Here is a 21,251-nt window from a genome sequence, read left to right as displayed (position 1 = left end):
CCCCGTAGGTACTAATACATACTCTGGGTTAATTGATAAGTAAAAAGTTATTTTATTAAATACAAAAAGTAGGATTTAAGTGGTTCCAAGTAATAACAGACAGAACAAAGTAAATTAGCAAGCAAGATAAAATAAAACATGCAAGTCTAAGCCTAACACAGTAGGAACCTAAATGTAGGTAAATCTCACCCTCAGAGATGTTCCAATAATCTTCTTTGACAGACTAGCCTCCTTCTAGTCTGGGTGCAGCAATCACTCACACCCCCGTAGTTACTGTCCTCTGTTCTAGTTTCTTTCAGGCATCTCCTTGGGGTGGAGAGGCTCTCTCTTGAGCCAGCTGAAGTCAAAATGGAGGGGTTTCCCAGGGCCTTATATAGTCTCTCTCTTGTGGGTGGCAACCCCTCTCTCCCCCTGTGTAGAATCACAGCTCAACATGGAGTTTTGGAGTCACATGGGCAAGTCACATGTCCATGCATGACTCAGTTGTCTACAGGCCAAGCCAAAAGCTCAGATGTGGATTGGCATCTATCAAGGTCCATTGTTAACCAAGTACTTCCATTTACTTAAATAACCCGTTCATGCTATGTTGACCAATGCCAGCAATGCCCCTCTGCCATGTACACTGGCCAAACCGCAGAGCTGAAAGTAAGCCGGTACGCCCCAGTTACGGCGTACTGGCAAGAGCTGGTGCACCATACTGGGGCAGCCCGGCTTCCCCAGGGGGCAATTTAAAGGGCCTGAGGCTCCCAGCAGTGGCTGGAACCCCAGGTCCTTTAAATTGCCTCCAGAGCCACGCTGCTGGAGCCCTGGGGTAGCGGCTGCAGGGCTCCGGCAGCTATTTAAAGGGCCTCAGGCTCCCCTGCTTCTACCGCCTGGGCCCTTTAAATAGCTACTGGAGCCCCGCCACCGCTACTTCAGGGCTCCGGTGGCTATTTAAAGGCCAGGGCGGTAGAAGAGGGGAGCCCCGGGCCCTTTAAATAGCCCCCAGAGCCCTGGGGTAGCAGGGGCTCCGGGGGCTATTTAAAGGGCCGGGGCTCCAGCTGCCTTTGCTGCCCCAGTCCTTTAAATAGCCGCTGGAGCCCCGCCGCTTCCCCAGGGCTCTGGCGGCTATTTAAAGGGCCAGGGCGATAGAAGAGGGGAGCCCTGGGGCCTTTAAATAGCCCCCAGAACCCCGGGCTGCTGCTGCTACCCCAGTGGAGGGGGGAAACTTACCTTACAGGGTGGGCTGGGGCTGGCTCTGACCCCCTCAACCCTGCCCCTTCCGCCCTAAGCCCCGCCCCTTCCGGGGGCCAGAGCTGGCCCCAGAGTACCGGTAAGTCACTCAACTTACTTTCACTCCTGCCAAACCGGACAGTCTCTACGCAAAAGAATAAATGGATACAAATCTGACATCAGGAATCATAACATTCAAAAACCGGGAGGAGAACACTTCAACCGCTCTGGCCACTCAGTAAAAGACTTAAGGGTGGCAATTCTGCAACAGAAAAGCTTCAAAAACAGACTCCAATGAGAAACTGCTGAGTTTGAATTAATATGCAAACTAGATACCATTAACTTGGGTGTGAATAGAGACTGGGAGTGGCTGGGTCATTACATATATTGAATCTATTTTCACATGTTAAGTATCCTCACACCTTCTTGTCAACTGTCTAAATGGGCCATCTTGATTATCACTACAAAAGTTTTTTTCTCCTGCTGATAATAGCTCATCGTAAGTAATAAGCCTCTGACAGTTTGTATGGCAAATTCCACCTTCTCTGTATGTATATATATGTATCTTCTTATTATATATTCCATTCAATGCATCCAATGAAATGGGCTGTAGCCCATGAAAGCTTATGCTCTAATAAATTTGTTAGTCTCTAAGGTGCCACAAGTACTCCTGGGTTTTTTTTTGCGGATACAGACTAACACGGCTGCTACTCTGAAACCTTTCTCCAGCAAACACTTTAAATACAAGTATAGAGCCAATGCTCATAACTTCAGATATAAAAATGATACATGCATACGAATAAGATGAATACATTCAGTAGAACATGACCTTTGCAAAGATATGTTACATGGTATATGTAGCATAAAACATATTCCAGTTATGTCATATTTACATTCATAAGCATATTTATATAAAGCATTATGGGGTGCAACATCACATACACTTAAAAGGTTTGTCAGTGTAACTATATCAGTATAGCCATTCTAGCAAACCCTCATACTGGAGACCCAGTCTTTAGTGGTAAAAAAGTCCTTTTGCCAGTATAATTTATCCCAGTCCCTTGAGTGAAATAAGTTTTGACTATCACTGCACTTATGCTAGAACTTTTATTAGTACAGTTGTGTCAACAAAAAAATCACACCCCTAACTGACAGCTATGCTGCCAACTCTTTTGAGAGCAGCCTAGCCCTTAGTGATGGCCATAGCACAGGTCATAACTCCCACTAACGTAAAGGCAATTACAAAGTGTAGCACCATGAGCTTCCTTCTGATGCCATGCATTTTAAGAATAATGAATGGCACCTTGGGACATCCAGGTCCCTTGCTCCAGCAAGTGCAGCATGGTGAAGAGGAGCCATAGGGAACTTGAGAGATTCTGCTGGGTTTCCAACACCTGTAACAGCACCAGAGATGTTTCCTCAGTGGCAAAAGTTGGGGAGGATTGAAATGATCCTCTGCAGAGCTGAGAACCTAGACACCAGTGAGCTACTCAGGAGCCAGAAATGAAACTGATTAGAAACCCAAAATGAAACCATGAATGAATGAAAAATGAATGATTTCATTGCTCTAACAGAGTGAAGTGCAGAAAAGTAAACAAACAGCATGGACTGGGAAAAGTAAAAGAGTTATTACAGATGATTTATGTGTGAATGGTTTGTAGCATTGTCACATACAGAGATAAGCACAGGATAAATATTCACAAGACGGAAAGGGGGAAAATGAACACACGCTTTTGATCATATTTGCTGTCTGGACATTTTAAGGTATACATTATTGGTAAAATGTGACTGAAGTTATCCTAAAGAGGGAGACGGGGGGCAATTTTTGGAGCATAAATATAGCTTGGGAGCTGAGTTGTGAGTATAAAGACCAGAAGGAAGGTGTGCAAATGTATTACAAATAAAGTGTGCTACTGGAACAACAATGGAAGGTTTTAAGATAGAGAGACACTAGGGTTGCCAACTCTGACTGAAGCTATTCCGGGAGATATTTTTTTCCCCCTCAACACGTCATAATGTCATTTTCTTAAAATATCCTATTAATTAAAATTTCCTGAATTGCTTTCAATAGTCACCAGGAGATGGATGCTGATTCTGGGAAATTCCAGGCCAATCCTGGAGGGTTGGCAACCCTAAGAGACACAGAGAAAGGTCCAAACTCCGCATGGAAGTCTACTGTGTTGTAGGATCTGGTTACATCTTGGTCATGGCCAATACAGTTAAAACACTGTCCAGCCTTGCAGTGAGATGGGACCAAACTGTGTTATCAGACGATGCTAAAATTTCCAACTTTGCAACCAGCTCCAGCAATGTGTTTTTGTAGTGTAGATGGGCCTATGCACATAAGCACAAGCTATCCAAAGGAATTCCCTGTGTACCATGGAGCCAAACACCAGGTAGTGATGCCATATGAAACCCAGTTTGCCCAAGGTTAAAGTGTGAAATCAGTGAGTATGGACCGGATAGTGAGCTAATTCAGACACATGAAACTGCCGTATGCAAATCCTGGTATGCCTTTCTCCACTTCTGCAGCTATCTAGCTCAACGATACTCAGACCTCAGGGGTTCAGGAGCCAAAAGAGCAATCAACATTACCCAAAAGAGCCACAGTTCTGTGAATTTTTTCATTTACTATTTTACATGTATATAATATATATATTATTCTCATAGCAAAATGACTGACAAAATATTATTATATTATCAACTACAATTGGTTAATAACATAGTAAAAGCATCCAGATTGGTTAATAACTTAGATTGGCTAATAGTTAAATCACACAGAGCCTCACGAGACATATTAAAGAGCCACTTGTAGTTCACGAGCCTCAGTGTGAGTATCACTGATCTAGTTGATTGATAGTGATTAGTCGGTATAGTCAAGGGCAAATTATATTCAGCATTGTGTCAGTTAGTTAGCTGTGGGCAGGGGCGGCAAGTTGTATGGGCCCATGGTGCCCAGGCTCCAGCAAATTCAGGGCCCCGGGGGCATGGCTCCACCAATGTTCTGGGCTGGGTCTCTCCCCCGGCTCTGCATGCCGCCCCCGCACGCCTCCCCCGAGTGTCCCTGCCTCACCTGTGCCCTGGGCAGCAGGTGGCTGCCCCCTGCAGCTCCGTGCTGCACTCCCTGGCTGGCCGCTGCCAGCTAAGGGAACGGCGCCGGCAGCAGGCTCACTGCTATGCCTGCAGAGGGAGGAGGGGAGGAGGCCCAGCGGCATGGCACCCTCCACCCCCCCCACCCTCTGGCAGGCAACTCTGAGGGGGCTTATCCTGTCTGGACCTCCAGAGCAGCAGCCTGGGGTTTGGGTGAGTGTTGTGCCGGTGGGAGAGGGGGGTCCCTCCCCTGGAGCTCGCTGCTGTTGGTGCGGAGAGAGCTGGGGGGAGTCCTTCTCTCTGCCCCCAGCCCCAGGGCAGCCTGCCTGCTGCACCCCAAAGTTTGAACTCCTCATCCCTGGCCGAACCCCACCCCAGAGCCTGCACCCCCAGCTACAGCCCTCAGCCCCCCGACACCAACCCTGAGCCCCCTCCTGCACGGTGAACCCCTCATCCCTGGCCCTACCCCACACCCCAACCCTCTGCCCTACCCTGAGCCTCCTCCCACACTCCAAACCCCTCAACCCCACCCCATTAATTTTGTGTAATAATAATCAACAATGGATACATTTTTAATAAAGTTACACAGAGAAAAAGAACAAAAGGATAATTCATCAAGTGACGGCCTGAAGTTATACAAAAGAAAGATGCAGCAAATCTAAAAAATCAGTAGTTTTCATCAATCTTGGCTATCAAGATTAAAGTGGTTGGAGTCCAATAGCGCATTAGAAAGAGCTTTTTGCTTTTGTGGGTTATTGATCCAAGAGTGTTGGGTTGTTTCCGTATTCAAAAGAGTATTAATAAAGTTGATATTCTCTGTGTGTGTATATAAATCTCCCCACTGTATTTTCCACCGAATGCAGCCGATGAAGTGAGCTGTAGCTCACGAAAGCTTATGCTCAAATAAATTTGTTAGTCTCTAAGGTGCCACAAGTACTCCTTTTCTTTTTTGCGAATACAGCCTAACACGGCTGCTACTCTGAAACTTAGTTAAATAAGTTTTTCTTAGGATAGTGATATTGTGAAATATAGGGAAACTGTTAACGCTTACTGTTTCCAGTCAATTTTTACATTATTTTAAAATATACATATATCAGCTTACAAGACAGGGGTGGGGGTGGGGGAGGACTTGGACCCATTCCGAGCACCTCCAAAAATTATACAAACCTGCCACCTCTGGTTGTGGGTAAAGTCTACTAACATCTGAGTTTACCCACCACTTGCTAACATCATGCTGACCACGGCTTGTTCTTGTCTGCACTGATGAGTCAGACCTGGCCAGCATCATGCTCCCTAACATAATAGTTAAAAAATGTGGTTAAATACAATCTAGTTTCCTAGTAAAGACAAACCTACGTTCAATTACAGTTTTGTCCTTTTCCCCCAGCCTGCAAGTCCCCAGAAAGAATAAAATAATAGTGGCAACCCATTCATCTTAAGCGAATGTTAACTATGAGGACATTAACTTGATCTGCAAAGCTTTTCTGCGTTTGTCAGTTCATGCCACTCATGGTTCATAAAGATCAACTCCTGCTTTATTTTTTTTGGTCAAAAAACCTGTTTTCATGATTTTTAAATTAAAAATAGAGGCTCTGATGTCCCATCCTGAATAATCCCCAGTGAGAGCGGTTTAAACTCTAGCCCCTTGCTGATTTAACTGACTAACATGGTAAGGAGATGCAAAGAGAGCATCTATCTTCTCTATCACACTCTCTGCTTACAGGTTGGTTTGGTTAAAGTTGTTACATTGCAGCCTTCCAGTACAGAGTGGGAGGGGAATTAATGTCACAGCCGCCGATTACAGTCAGTGACTAATATGTCCAAGGGGGTTGTGATGTCACTCTTTCACAGAAAATGAAGTTATAGGAGCTATTGATACAGCAGGTGTTTTAAGGGTGTCTACTGTTTGACATGGGCATGACATTTTAAAATGTAAGCTCTTTGAGGCAGGGATTGCCTCTTACTCTGTGTTTGAACAGTGCCTAATATAGTGGGGTTGGGACCTTGATTGGTCTCTAGACACTATCATAATAAACATAGATTCATAGATACTAAGGTCAGAAGGGACCATTCTGATCATCTAGTCCGACCTCCTGCACAGCACAGGCCACAGAATCTCACCCACCCACTCCTACAAAAAACCTCACCCATGTCTGAGCTACTGAAGTCCTTAAATCATGGTTTAAAGACTTCAAGGAGCAGAGAAGCCTCCCTCAAGTCACCCAGGCCCCATGCTACAGAGGAAGGCAAAAAACCTCCAGGGCCTCTCCAATCTGCCCTGGAGGAAAATTCCTTCCCGACCCCAAATATGGCAATCAGCTAAACCCTGAGCATATGGGCAAGATTCACCAGCCAGATACTACAGAAAATTCTTTCCTGGGTAACTCAGATCCCATCCATCTAATATCCCATCTCAGGGGATTAGTCCTATTTACCCTGAATATTTAAAGATCAATTACTTACCAAAATCCCATTATCCCTTCATACCATCTCCTCCATAAACTTATCGAGTAGAATCTTAAAACCAGATAGATCTTCTGCCCCCACTGCTTCCCTTGGAAGGCTATTCCAAAACTTCACTCCTCTGATGGTTAGAAACCTTCGTTTAATTTCAAGTCTAAACTTCCTGGTGGCCAGTTTATACCCATTTGTTCTTGTGTCCACATTGGTGCTGAGCTGAAATAATTCCTCTCCCTCTCCTGTATTTATCCCTCTGATATATTTATAGAGAGCAATCATATCTCCCCTCAACCTTCTTTTAGTTAGGCTAAACAAGCCAAGCTCCTTAAGTCTCCTTTCATAAGACAAGTTTTCCATTCCTCAGACCATCCTGGTAGCCCTTCTCTGTACCTGCTCCAGTTTGAATTCATCCGTTTTAAACATGGGAGACCAGAACTGCACACAGTATTCTAGGTGAGGTCTCACCAGTGCCTTGTATAATGGTACTAAAACCTCCTTATCCCTACTGGAAATGCCTCTCCTGATGCATCCCAAAACTGCATTAGCTTTTTTCACAGCCATATCACATTGGCGGCTCACAGTCATCAAATGATCAACCAATACTCCAAGGTCCTTCTCCTCTTCCGTTACTTCTAATTGATGCATGATTGATAATGGTAGAGTTGTCAGCTAAAATGGGCTGGATTCGTACAGGTCGGATGTGACATTTTGGATGGTTTGTACAAAATAGGGTCCAACAACAACAAAGATCATTTACTATATCTAATGGAATCTGTCATCTGCATGATATTTCCATGGCTCTTACATTTTGTGCCATCTAAACTCAGGACTGTCTCACTTGCCATTGGAAGTGAGCAGAACCCACGCTCTGGCCTGTGCTCCACAGGTATGTCTACACTGCAAGTGAAGGTGTGATTGTAGTAAGGGTAGACATAGATTGTAATGCAGACATGGGGGAACAGGCAGGCTTCACCATGGACTACCCTAACCAGGGTGCCAGGGTATGCATTCTGGTTGCTAACCCGTGCCAATCCAGCAACTCTATTGTTACCCGAGCTAGATTAAAACTAGCACAGGTATGCCTAGTTGTGCTACAACTACACCTTCACTAGCACTGTTGACCTACCCCACAGAAGAGCAAGTGGAATGAGGTAGAAACAGAGTACAGAGCAGCGAGATGGGTAGAGATGGAAGGAAAAGAGATAATGATGACGAGAGACTGGAAAAGAGAAGTGAAAAGAGGGTATTCTTAAACCCTCACAAACCAAAAGAAAGGGAAAAAACCTTATCCAAAGTAAAGATTTGACCCTGAAAAGGGATCCATGCCTGAGGCGCTAGGACGTCTGCGAGGGTCTTTGCTATTGACTTTATGTGTAAGGAACTCAGATACCATGGTGATGGGCAGCAGGATAAAAGAGACCGTAGATCAGGGAAGAAACCACCCTCTCCAACCCAAGTCCCCCTGGCATAATTGCATCTATCCCCAGGGCCGGGTGGTCCCACTGCCAGACCCCCAGGGCTAGGCTGATCACCGGCCCCAGGCTGGTCCCGGCTCCCGACCCCCAGCCAAGCCATGGGGTAAGGTAACAGCCCCGCTGATCCCCCTCTCCGCTGAGGTCCCAGGTGCACGTGGTTTTCCTGGAGCCACGTGCTGCGCTGCTCCTTTACCAGCCCCCCATCCGAACCCCACCGGAGCGCAGCCGCCTATTGGTCACATTGCCCCTTCTCCCCAGCGGGCGCGACTTCTCGCTGTAACGCGCGCTCCAATTGGTCAGCGGCAGCCCCGCGCGGATTGGTGTGCATTCCGCACTCGGAGACCGCCGATTGGGCGGCATTCGGGCGGGCGGGCGGAGCTAACCGCGCCCGCGCAGGGGTTGGTCCGGCGGGGCGAAGGGGGGCGGGACAAAGCATAAGCTGGGGCGGGGGGTGGTTGGGGGGAGGGGCGGCGCTCTCCCTCTTTCGCTTCAGTCCAGGGCGCAGTCGAGTCGCTGCTCCCGGCGCTGCCTGTCGCACACGGACCCAGCCGCCCCGGCCCGCGACGTCCCCCGCCGCCATCATGGTGAAGATCGCCAAGGTGAGGCCCGCGGCGAGCGCCAGGCCCCAGCCCGGGGAACGGCGGGCCCGAGGCGGAGCCTTCCAGGCCCCATCCTTGAGAGGGGCGAGCGGCGGCGGCCAGGCCCCCGTCGGGTGGCGGTGCCGGGGGTCGGTTGCTCGCCTCGCTCCCGGAGGGGAGCTGGTTTCTAATCCCGACCCCGAAGCCAGCAGGTTTCGCGCGCCCTCTCCCAGCCCCCGAGGCCGGTTGCCGGCTCCGCGACGGGCCGCAGGACTCGGGGCGGTTTCTAGGCCTCTTTCCGGCCGTTGGGGGGGAGGGGGGGTTTCTAGGCTCCCCTCGGGGCTCGCGACGGAAGCTAGAGGGTCGGGGCGCGCGCGCGCGCGCGCGAGGGGGGGGGGCGGGGCCGGCGGCGCGCGCTGCCGGATGGGAAGGCCTCAGGCTGCGTGCGCCGCGTGGGGCGGCCACGTGGTCTCTCCGCCGTAGCAAGCGCGCGGCGCGGGCCTGCCTGTCCCACATGGTTCAGGGCCCTTTTGTCGATTCCTCCCGGGGCTCGGGCGGGCCGGGGGAGCGCTCGGCCTGGGCGCGGCGCTGCCGGCCTCCACCGCACGTGTGGGGCTTGTCGAGCAGCGTGGCTCTGTGTGAGCGGGAGGGCGGAAGGATTTTACACTAGGAGGAGGGATGGGGGGGCCCCCCCCCCTTCCTCCCTCCCCATCGCTCTGCTTTATGGAAAGTCTGCAGGTGAATTAACGTTGCAAACGGAACAGCTTCGGGAAGCGGAAAGTTTTTTCTCCCATGGACGGAAGTTGGTCCAGTAAAAGATTTTGCCTCACTCACCTTGTGTCTCAGGTTCATGAGCAGGCATTTTAGCAAAAAGAAAAGGAGGAACTTGGGGCACCTTAGAGACGAACACGTTTATTGGAGCATAAGCTTTCGTGAGCTACAGCTCACGTAAGCTTATGCTCCAATAAACGTGTTCGTCTCTAAGGTGCCCCAAGTTCCTCCTTTTCTTTTTGCGAATACCGACTAACACGTTTCAGAGTAGCAGCCGTGTTAGTCTGTATTCGCAAAAAGAAAAGGGGGACTTGGGGCACCTTAGAGACTAACAAATTTATTAGAGCATAAGCTTTCGTGAGCTACAGCATCGGATGAAGTGAGCTGTAGCTCACGAAAGCTTATGCTCTAATAAATTTGTTAGTCTCTAAGGTGCCACAAGTCCTCCTTTTCTTTTTGCGACTAACAGGGCAGCTACTCTGAAACCAGGCATTTTAGCGGATCTGAAAAAGCGTGTTGGTCGCTGCGGATTTCTAAATTTGATAGGAAAGTAGTGGTGGCAGGCCGTTGTAACACTTCTGCGAGCAAGCAAAATTGTTTCCAAAATTGTGCTAAAATGGCACTTGGCTTAAACGTTTTATGGCTTTGGTGTGTTTTATATATTCTCTTATCGACAGTTTTGTAAATTGGAAGATTGAATGGGTGAACTTTAATGTATGTTCATATTTCACATTTCTTCTTTAAGAATCCGAAGAATCAAGCCAAACAGAAAAAAGTGGTTCCTCCTCCCCCAAAGGAGGTAGACGATAGCGAGGAGGAGGACTCCTCAGAGGAAGAGGACAGCAGTGAGGAAGAGGTGATCATTTTACATCTGGATTCTATTGTGCTCCATGTTACTTTGGGAGTAAATTATTCATTTGGGAAACACAACCCAAAAGCCTTCAGTGAATGAAATGGGGAAATAAATACAATAAGTGATGAGAAAATACCATAAGTGATGAGACAATGAACTAGCATTAGCAAGTGGATATTTTGAGTGTAGCTAAATAACTTCCAAATTTGGCTCTGTAAAATTTTGAGTCTGTTGGGGAAAGGCTGGCTTCTTGAATACTATACTAATTGTATTCTCCTCCCTATTTCTCCCCCGTAAAGATAGGGGAGAATACTGCCATAGTTCTGTCAAAAAGGGCACCTATTCACACTCCGCTCTTACCAAGGGTTCTTAATGTTGGTTTCTTTTTATACTTGGTAACCCCACCACCTCTAGATGTGGAGGCAGAGAGGGGCCAAAAACAGGCGAAGAGGTAACACAAGTTGTTACGTTGCAGGGAGACTTATATTGTATATGTAAATGAGGGACAGTCCTTTGGTTCCCGGTGAGCTGCCAATGTGGCTTTACAGTCTGGTCCTGCAGTCTTTCTAGGCACTCCAGCAGAGGGGCTAGTTGGATGAATGGTTGTGGTGGGTTTAATTTAATATAATTTAGGAGTTTTGTACACTCATATGACTTGTCTGTTTCTCTAAGGTTGTTCCTCAGAAGAAAGTGGTAACACCAAAAGCAGCAGTTACACCTGGCAAAAAGGCTGCCACTCCAGCCAAGAAGGTAGTTGCCACTCCAGCCAAGAAGGTAGTTGCCACTCCAGCCAAGAAGGTAGTTGCCACTCCAGCCAAAGGAGCTAAAAATGGAAAAAATGCAAAGAAAAAAGACATGGAAGAGGAGGAGGACGACGATGATGACGACGACGACAACAGCGAGGAGGATGAAGATGACTCTGGCAAGTCAAAATTCACTTTTCTGTTAAATGCTTTGCCATCATTGAACAAAATTACCTCAACCTAAATTGCTCCTGTTTGTCCATATCACAAACCAGTGTGCAGTTCAGCACAACTGGCAGTTCTTAGTCAAATGAGACACAAGGTTTGTATAGCAAAGGTAGGGGGTAGAGAAGACCGCACTAAGCTAAAGTAGCAGAGCTGATTGGAGGAAGTTTGCATGGGCTCCCTGTCGTGCATGGTTCAAGCCAATGATTAATTGTTTATCACAGCTTTCTTTACCAGCATTTCATAGAGTACATTTCTTGAGCAAACCTGAATTAACAGTATAAATCGGAGATAGGCAAACTTTTTGGCCCACGGGCCACATCTGGGTGGGGAAATTGTAAGCAGGGCTATGAATGTAGGCGGGGGGAGGGGGTTGGAATGTGGTGTGTGTGAGAGGGGATGCAGTGTGCAGAAGGGCATGGGGGTTGGGGCGCAGGAGGGGTTTGGGCTGTGGGGCCCAGCACTGCTTATCTTGAGTGGCAGTGGGGAGCTAGTGCCGCTCCCCGAAGTGGCCAGCAATAGTTCCCATTGGCCACAGTTTTCTGTTCCCAGCCAATGAGAGCTGCGTGGGGCGGTGCCTCCAGGCAAGGGCAGTGCACAGAGCCCTCTCACCGCCAAGTCTTCTGGGATTGAATCCTGCAGGCTGGATTGAAAGCCCTGACAGCCCAAATCCGGTCCTCAGGCTGTAGTCTGTCCTCTGGTATAAATGCTGTTGATAGCATGCAGACTAGTGAGTGATAAACTCTTGTTACAGATGAATCAGAGGAGGAGGTAGCAATGCCTGTGACCCCTGCAGTCAAAAAGCCTGTACTGGCAAAACCTGTGGCAGTACCTTCAAAACAAGAATCTGACGACGACGATGAGGATGATGACGATGAGGAAGATGATGGTGTGTAGGCTATGCTGGTTATGGAAAGGCTTAGATTATATAGTTTTGATCATTATGAAATGCACACATTTTTAGTTGGCTTGAACCCACAGAGGCTGATGTGGCACTAATAATGTACTGAGCTCTTTGTATTATTGAAACTAGCTTGCTAGCTTATTTCACATGTGGCAGACCTGATTTTATAAGGCCACTGACGCCTACAAATAAAATTAAGGAGTGTATTGGAGTTTAACAATTATTTCCTATTGCTGCTTTCTCTGGCGCTTGTTACTACCTACTGGATGCTACTAATGGTAGTAATATTAGGGTAGCACTTTAGGATATGTCTACACTGCAATAAAACGTCCGCAGCTGGCTTGTGTCAGCTGACTCGGGCCAGCCACAGGTGTTTCATTGCAGTGTAGACATAGGCTAAGAGACTCAGTCAGGTCCAGGATCCAGTTGTGTTAAGCACTGTAAAACAAACATTGAGTCCCTGCCCCAAAGAGCTTGCAAACTGAAATGGACAAGACGAAAGAGTGAGAAGCATGGCCCGTTTTACCAGAGGGGAAATGAGGGTGGAGATTCCTTCCTCAGTTGCACTGGAATTGAACCATTGAAATTGAATTGCACCCATGAAAGATAGTTTGCTTTGATGTTTCAGACTCTGAAGTTGAGGCAATGGACATAACCCCAGCAAAAGGAAAGAAAGCTGCTCCAGTGAAAGCTGTTCCAATGAAAGCAAAGGCAGACTCTGACGATGAGGATGACGACGACGAGGATGAGGATGACGACGACGAGGATGAGGATGACGACGACGAGGATGAGGATGACGACGATGAGGAAGGTGAGCTGAATGTTCTATGCTTGTGTAAATCCCTGCTGCGTAGTAATACACAACTCGTATACAGCAGCTGTAGGCAAGAAGTATGTCCAACCCTGTCTTCCAAAGCTGGAACTGATGAACACTCACTGAAATGATGTGATGAAAATCACAATGAAAGTTTCTCAAGATAGTCAAGTACTGATCCAGTGTGATGGAGGGTGGGGGTGTCACTGGATGCCTTATTTATTATTATTATTATTCTAAGATCCTTCTAATGTATTTTCCTGTACTACAGAGTCTGTGAAGGAAATTCCCGGAAAACGAAAGAAGGAAATGCCCAAGCAAAAAAGTGTCCCAGAAGCCAAGAAAAAGAAAACTGAAGGTATGTTAGTATGATGCATCCTGAAATGTGTTCTAAGTGCAGCTAAAGTCAAGGCTCCCCTTACTGCAATGCTCCAGAGAGAACGTTCAAAATTTCTTCATTTAATGTGGGAAGGTACTAGCTGGGGAACTTGTACTAAGGGGTTTGAATCTTTGGCTTTTATATGGTGCTGCCAGCACAAATGATGAATACTAGGGACTTAATACTGAAGTCTGATGTGACTTTGATATAAACTGATGTGCCGTAGTCCTTTAGAGTAAGAAGCCTCCAATTTGATCATCCTTTAATTTGCCTAATTGAACTTCACTTTTTCTTAAAGAAACTGCTTCAGCTTTCTCCCTGTTTATGGGAAACTTGAACGCCAGCAAGGACTATGAGGAACTGAAGACTGCCATCAAGGAGTTCTTTGGCAAAAAAGACCTTCCAGTTCTGGAAGTCAGAATTGGTGGTTCCAAGTAAGCTCGTCACTATAATTCTGCTGCTGCTCTCTTCATACCAAGCTGTAAACTACTGGCACAGTTAGGAGGCATAACTGGGACAAACAAAATGTTTAAATGATCACTGAATAGTATGTGGAACTGTTAAACCAAGTTCAGTCTTACGCTATTATGAACAAGGTGGAGCATTTCCTCTCGGGACCGGTAGATGCTTCAAGCAGCATTCCCATACTAAAGAGGAAGGCTGCAGTCTTCATTTTATGCAATTTATGTATAGCCCTTGTTTTGGGTAGCTGAATCTAAGCTATTATACTTTCTAAAGAGCTATTTTTTGAGTGTCTTGGGGCAATTTGGTTTCATTTTTCTGAAAATATTTAGTACTGAACAACTAATTCTTACTAGTTCTGTGACTTGGGTAAGTATGTCCATTTGGCAGATGTTCAAAGAGTTTAAGTGACTTTTCTGGGGAGGCACAAGAAATCTGTCCTGATTTGAATCAGGACTGTTTTAAAGACATACACCAGCCCACCTTGTAACTGAGATGTAAGTGGTCTTGATGCATTTGGATCTCTAAATTTGAGTTCCAATCTGAAAACTTGCTGTCTAGTAAAGCAATCAACATGATAGATTCCTTGTCGAGGAGCACAGCTCTTCTGACTATCGTTAGTTGTGTGATACTTGTTTTGATGGCTTCCACTGTAAAGCTGCTTCAGTCATTTAACTCTTTTTTTGAAGGCAGCTCTTAGGGTAGGTGTACGCTGCACTCTAAGGCTTTGTCTCCACTGGACTTTCATTGGCAACAGTTTTTTGTCGTTCAGTGGTATGACCTCTTCCCCCCCCCCCCCCCCCCCCCCGAATGACAAAAGTTTTGCCGACCGAAAGTACCGGTGTGAACAGCTACCGCTGCTCGTTGGGAGTGAGAGGAGGGTTTTTTTGGTGTCGGGAGAACTCTCCTGCTGACAGAAAGCAGCTACCCTTCGTGCCTTTTAGCGGCACAGCTGTGTCACTAAAAGGTTATGTCTATGCTACGCACCTAAGTCCGGTCCTGATTCAGCTTTTAGCCCAAGTCCCCTTTCCATCCACACACACATCAGTCTGACTCGTATCAGCAAGCAAGCAGGACTTCGATCCTAGGGGGGCTGCCACTGTGATTCTAGTCTAAGCCCTTGTCGTTTTGCAATGTGGATGCAGCTCAAGCCGCAGGCCCAAGTCGGAAGGTCTGTGCAGTGCAGGGTGGGTGCATTAGCATGGCTGTGACGCCTGAGTCCATCAATCATAAGCTCAGGGTTACAGTGCAGTGTGGATGCTCAAGCATGGGTTTGGAAACACAGAGTCCATAAGCCTGGGTTGCACAGACTATGGTTTACAATGCAGTGTAGACATAGCCTTATTGACTATACTTCCACAATGTGTTCTGACACGAACTCCAAAGTTCTGTGTAAATATTAGTCTTTCTTCTTTCAGGCGGTTTGGATATGTAGATTTCTCATCAGCTGAGGATCTGGATAAATCCCTTGAATTTAATGGGAAGAAATTCATGGGTTTAGAAATCAAACTGGAGAAAGCAAGGAGTAAAGAAATCATTAAAGAAACAAAGAAAGGTATGAAAACTAACTTTCGTTCTTTATCTACTAGATTTCTGGGTAACGTGTCTTGTCATGTTGAGCAAGCCAGTGACTAACTGTCTTCTACTGGCCTGTTTGGTTTGGTGATTGTGGGTAATACCTGCAGAAGTGGTTAATGGCTTTAAAACCATATTTTTGTTGCATCTTCATACCGTTCAAGAAAGAAATTGCACCTCTGATGTAAGCACTTAGTTGTTAATTAGAAATCAATAAACTTAACTGACGTAAAAAGTTTTGGTTGTATTAGTTTACCACTTCCTTATCAAAGCCTTGTTATATGGGTTGAGATTTTCAAAGAAGTATGTCTGAAATGTGTAGACAGAATTCAAGATGATCTGGATTGTGTTTGGGGGAATGTTCGTATTACCAGCAAACCAGTATGTTGTAAAGATATTTCTGCTTTTGGATGTAGAGCCCTTAATGTGTAAAATTACAACTGTTCCTGGCACAAATACAAAAATCAACTTTACTTGTATTTTGGTGATATAATTGAATTACTTTTGGCTTTCCTGGTGCTGGCATTTGTTCACTGTGGTACAGAATCTTAACTTTTTTTTTTTTCTCTCTCTTTTTGTAGAGAGAGATGCCAGAACACTTTTTGTAAAGAATCTGCCTTACCGTATAACTCAGGATGAATTGAGAGAAGTATTTGAAGATGCGCTAGAAATCAGGCTAGTGGCTGGCAAGGATGGAAGCAGTAAAGGGTATGTAGTTGTGATAGTTTAATTTTTCCCTAGGCATGCGTTGCCTTTTTAACATAGACTGATGTCTTTTTGCTGTCTTCAGCTGCTACTTAGAATATTGAAATTAAGTACTTATCCTAAAAGCATTATTTGGATTTTAGTTTTTTGGGCATATTCAACACTCCCCAAAGAAATAGCTTGTTCATCTGCTGTCTTCACCATTCTAGGATTGCCTATGTAGAGTTTAAAACGGAAGCTGAGGCAGACAAGGCACTAGAGGAGAAGCAGGGTACTGAAATCGAGGGTCGTTCCATCATCTTAGACTACACAGGAGAGAAGAGCCATCTAGAGACACAAAAAGGTATTTATGCAGCGCTGTTATGTGCTAAAGGTACATGATAGCCAATACACAGATCAGTTTTACCAAGGCAGGGGCCAGATAGCTTGTGCTGCTATCACAAGCAAATTATAGCATTTCGCAGGTAATCCTTTGGGTAACATGGAGGGAATCTTGTGTGTTTGTTCTCCCTCTTTTTTTCTTTCTACTTTCAATCCCATGCACTTCATGCCATTTTATATAGTTCTGATTTGCATATTAGTGGGTAAGAGGTCCATCAGTTCAGACTTGGTCAAGCCTGATAGGGGCAGGTTGACTCTTGTGAAACAAGTACCTTCATTCTCTAGATCTTGACCTGGGGGGCAGGGTTGTACATTGGTGAAATTCTTGGATTGGGCTTTGTTTTGAAGGCCATCAATCCAGCACCTTGCACAAAGGAGCACTTAAACCATTCTTAAACTCCAAGAAACTCCAGAATGATTTAAGTTGCATAAGTAAATGCATCCGATGAAGTGAGCTGTAGCTCACGAAAGCTTATGCTCTAATAAATTTTAGTCTCTAAGGTGCCATGGGTACTCCTTTTCTTTTTAAGTTGCATAGAGACTCTCCAGTTCTGAACAATGTAGCTAGTCCAGATACCAGTTACCCTGACATACAATACACTAGATGCCAATTAAGTGTATGAAGATTATTAGCTTGTGCTTGGGAGTCGTCCTTGTGCATGGTCCTTGAGGCAGATACCGTAGTGGAGCAAAGAATACCCCATTCCCTCTCGCTCCTAAAAGCGCTGTTGGTTTAGTTTGGAAAAATCTGCCTGTAAATGTGCAGTTCTAAGTTGTCTTTCTCTTTCCTGATAGGTGGAGAGTCAAAGACCCTAATTGTGAACAACCTCTCGTACAATGCAACGGAAGAATCTCTTCAAGAATTGTTTGAAAAAGCCTCTGCTATCAGGATGCCACAAAATAACCAGGGCAAGCCTAAAGGGTGCGTAAGAGTTGACTTGTCTTTCTCTCCCCCCCCCTCCCCCCCCCCCCCCCCCAAAAAAAACTAACAAAACCTAAGTAATCCAGCCCCGTAGTAAAGATTTGAATATTGGCAGCGTGACTGGTCCCATGCTATTTAGGATCCATATGGGAACAAGTCTCCAGTCTGATCAGAATTTTTCTCTCCACCTAGATATGCGTTCATCGAATTTTCCACATTTGAAGATGCTAAGGAAGCTTTGAATTCCTGTAACAACACAGAAATTGAAGGCAGAACAATCAGACTGGAATTCAGCGCACCAGCTGGACAGAAAGGTGGTGGTAACTCCAGAGGAGGATTTAGTCGTAAGTGCCCTGTGCTTTATTCTGACCTACAGAGGGTTTGAGACTTTGATGCAGCTTTAATTCATGCACACTTAATTCTGTTCCTGAAAAATCATTTGACGTGGAAAAGACCTGCTTCTCAGATGCTAGGAACAGCAGCAAGAGTTAAGTTTAAGAGGTGGATATGATGACTGAGATACTGATGAAATCTCAAAAATCCTCTGGATAGTCAAGTACTGATCAAGCTGTGTTAATTGTAGTTTTGATTATACCTTCATGACTAAACTTGTTTTTTGTGAGCATTTCTGTTGTAAATGCTTCAAGTTTAACAGGACAGTTTTTGTTTTTCCCCCCAAGGCAGAAACGAGGGTGGGGGAATTTCTTGGCATAAGCTGCTAATTTCCCCCCCCCCCCCTTTTAAAATCTCAAAAGAAAAAACACCTTAGCTGTTTCTATGTCAGTCACTTAAATGTTTTTGGCCTTCCTATTTTTGTAGTTGTGGCCCAGGAAAGCAACCTTATAATGTTGATGTAGATAATTTTTATCTGACATCTCAAATTAGTCCACAGTGTTCAATTGGTTAACTTCTCCTTTTTCTAATGTAAAAGGGCTTGATGTATGCATGGCTGGGAACCTGGCTCACATATCTATCTTAAGGCAGAAACTTTACAAAAGTGGTTGATCTGAAAATGGATTCTCTTTGTTTAGAACAAACCAAAACGCTGTTTGTCAAAGGCCTTTCTGAGGACACCACAGAGGAGACATTGAGGGATTCGTTTGAGGGCTCTGTCAATGCCAGAATAGTCATGGACCGAGACACTGGCTCATCCAAAGGGTATGTTAAATTCTAATCTGGAGATGGTATAATTCACTTCCTGTTGGAAGAGGTCTAGATTAATCAATTGAAATCCTAACTGACCTTGGATTGGTATTAATAACGTTGTCAACTAGTTGCTAAGAGGAAACAGGCTTGCGATCTTGAATATCCTGTGAATGGTAAAGGTGCAACATCCTCCCTTCTCAATGAGCTCCTTCCTGCCATAAAATCAGTGGCAGCCTATGGATTCGCACGAGAAGAAAATTAAGTGCTCAGTGCTGGCATATTCACCTTCTGGCTTTAGATGGGTGATTAGCCACGGCTGTGGTACACTGTGAATGTGTGTTCTTGTATTACAAACTGCATAGTCCAGTAGCACTCCTGACAGGATGGCCATGAAAGATGGTGGTGTAGATCTTCTTCTGCTCTGACTACCAGTGGGCGAATATTAATAGTGCAAAGAGATCCTTCATGATAAGGTGCTCCTTCCCCACCCAGTAGCTCATACCAGTTTATTAAATCGAGCCTCCTTTGGGATGGTCACAGCTTTGATCGATGGTCCGACATTAGACGCCCACTAATTTGGACTGAAAGCGTTGTGAAGAAGCAGCATAGTCTAGGGTTCAGTATGGAACTTGCCGCCTTTACATTTAGCATTCTTGCTGCAAAGGAGCAGGTTACACAGATAATGCAAAGACTAAATATAGGATGGTGGGAAGCCAAATACGGTGGAACTGTGCACAGACAAAACCTGTTATTTTTTTAAATGCATACATTACAGTGTAGCTCTTCAGTATGCATGGTATTCTGGTGGAGGGTGGAGCTGTGCTGTGTGGCTCACTTCAGTGGAAGGTGAACTCTTGTCTTTTCACTACCTTGCATAGATTTGGTTTTGTGGACTTCAGCTGCCCAGAAGATGCCAAAGCAGCTAAAGAAGCTATGGAGGATGGAGAGATTGATGGAAACAAAGTGACCCTTGACTATGCTAAGCCCAAGGGTGATGGTCAGCGTGGTGGTGGATTTGGCGGTGGATTTGGCGGACGCGGAGGAAGAGGAGGACGGGGTGGCAGAGGTGGATTCGGTGGACGGGGTGGCGGCAGAGGATTTGGAGGTACGAAGAAAGTATAACCAGAGCTTAGCATCGTTATTGAGTTCAGGCAACATTTTAGATAAATCAAAGACTGACTAATCCCAGGTCAGGCACATGCTTTCAGATTCTCTGAGATGGCATATTGGAATACTAACATGTGCTTTCCCTTCCATGTACTGTCACCTTCCAAGTTCATACAGAGGGGGAATACTAACTTCTGAGTCAGGCTAAATGCAACTTGGTTCCTAATCTCTCCAATTTCTTTCCAGGTAGAGGAGGTGGCTTCCGGGGAGGCAGAGGAGGAGAACACAAGCCACAAGGGAAGAAGATAAAATTTGATGACTAAGCGTTCCCTTTTCCTTCCTTCCCCTGCTATCTGAAAGGACTCTGGGGTTTTTATTCTGTCATCTTGTTTTGACACGGAGCCTTCTGAGGACATTCCAAGATGCAAAGCAGTACTGTGAGCCACTTGGGAAAAGTAACTATCATTTCAAAGAGTGGCAGCTTGACTGCCCGGCTATTCAAGTGAACTTTTTAAAGAAATGAGTGCTAGATGTGGGAGTTTCCCCCTGTCTGTGAGTTGTCTTGAATTTATAACGTTTTACCCCATGTACAAAAATATTATTTCCCCATAAATTTCCGTAGGTTTTTTGCTGTAAAAATGCAGACCGTTTTATCATTTTTTGTGCTTCGGCACCCTGTCTCAGACAGATTAAAGGGCCTGAACTGGTGCATGTCTTCCTGCCATTCTTCATCAAGTGCTGATGAGTTAGCAATCTGGGACAGGAAAGCAAGCAAGCCGTAGATTAGAGCCCTGCTGCGGAACTGGGATCCTACCGGACCTGCTGTCCGGAGTGGGTGAGAGCGGGATTAAAAAATACTCCCATGCAGGGTTCTACTCTGGATGGACCTTTGAACCTGTTTATGTAGTGGTACTAGTTTCTCTCAGATCTCTGCTGTGCCACCTCTTTTGTTCAAAGAGCGCACACTCTTAACTCACCATAGAACGGCTGTTCCAAATCCCCTTCCTGTGCTCACAAGCCTCCAACATTGCAAGTTGCCATTTGAAAGGCATGTAGCAGCTCAGTATATAGGATCACTGTGACGGTAGGATGGGCAAGTCTGAGATTTAAAACCTGCTGCCTGTGAAAGAGAGTGGAGGGAAATACAATATTATGGCTTGGGCAAATCCTCTTTTAAAAAAAAAAAAAAAAAGCACCTTACCTTCCTGCTGTGAAAGGGCTCAATGGTGTTAAACGCCCAGCTCACTTGCTGTAGCTCTGTGTCCCATATGTTATGTTCAGAGTTACAGAATCTAAACTCGTAAATGAAAGTTTCTAGCCCTCTTGGTTGGGAATAAAATCTAAATATACACTGATGGAACTTCATCTTCCCAGAACATGTAACCAGGTCCATTGCTTTAGCTCTAACAACTAATGATGTCTTCAATGCATTTTTTATTTATTGCTTCC

The 21,251-nt window shown here is 45.7% G+C and overlaps 1 protein-coding gene and 4 non-coding genes across 5 annotated transcripts; all 5 read left to right on the top strand.

The window, feature by feature from the left end:
• Window positions 1-8,667: 8,667 nt before the first annotated feature.
• NCL (nucleolin) lies at window positions 8,668-20,510 on the top strand. The gene is made up of 15 exons (XM_038417069.1): window positions 8,668-8,836; window positions 10,332-10,442; window positions 11,112-11,361; window positions 12,162-12,296; window positions 12,940-13,122; window positions 13,397-13,483; window positions 13,803-13,938; window positions 15,385-15,521; window positions 16,123-16,249; window positions 16,456-16,589; window positions 17,423-17,549; window positions 17,742-17,893; window positions 18,581-18,707; window positions 19,574-19,800; window positions 20,049-20,510. The coding sequence occupies exons 1-15, from the start codon at window positions 8,819-8,821 to the stop codon at window positions 20,123-20,125; spliced, it is 2,028 nt and encodes a 675-aa protein (XP_038272997.1). The 5' UTR covers window positions 8,668-8,818; the 3' UTR covers window positions 20,126-20,510.
• LOC119861979 lies at window positions 13,229-13,308 on the top strand. Its single transcript, XR_005295094.1, has one exon. It is a non-coding gene; the product is annotated as a small nucleolar RNA SNORD20 (small nucleolar RNA).
• LOC119861977 lies at window positions 13,658-13,725 on the top strand. Its single transcript, XR_005295092.1, has one exon. It is a non-coding gene; the product is annotated as a small nucleolar RNA SNORD82 (small nucleolar RNA).
• Window positions 18,052-18,117, top strand: LOC119861978. Its single transcript, XR_005295093.1, has one exon. It is a non-coding gene; the product is annotated as a small nucleolar RNA SNORD20 (small nucleolar RNA).
• On the top strand, window positions 18,887-19,024 carry LOC119861972. The gene has a single exon (XR_005295087.1). It is a non-coding gene; the product is annotated as a small nucleolar RNA SNORA75 (small nucleolar RNA).
• Window positions 20,511-21,251: the final 741 nt, after the last annotated feature.

The sequence above is a fragment of the Dermochelys coriacea genome, chromosome 9 (genome assembly GCF_009764565.3).
Source record: "Dermochelys coriacea isolate rDerCor1 chromosome 9, rDerCor1.pri.v4, whole genome shotgun sequence".
Taxonomy (NCBI): Eukaryota; Metazoa; Chordata; order Testudines; family Dermochelyidae; genus Dermochelys; species Dermochelys coriacea.
Note: the sequence above shows the minus strand (reverse complement) of the source record. Positions and strands in the feature narration are given on the sequence as shown.

What these genes read in the sequence shown, in the direction of transcription:
- NCL (XM_038417069.1), top strand. An exon ending in TGACGATGAGGAAGATGATG is followed by an intron (nt 12,297 to 12,939) that starts GTGTGTAGGCTA and finishes TTGATGTTTCAG; the next exon opens with ACTCTGAAGTTGAGGCAATG. An exon ending in CTCCAGAGGAGGATTTAGTC is followed by an intron (nt 17,894 to 18,580) that starts GTAAGTGCCCTG and finishes CTCTTTGTTTAG; the next exon opens with AACAAACCAAAACGCTGTTT.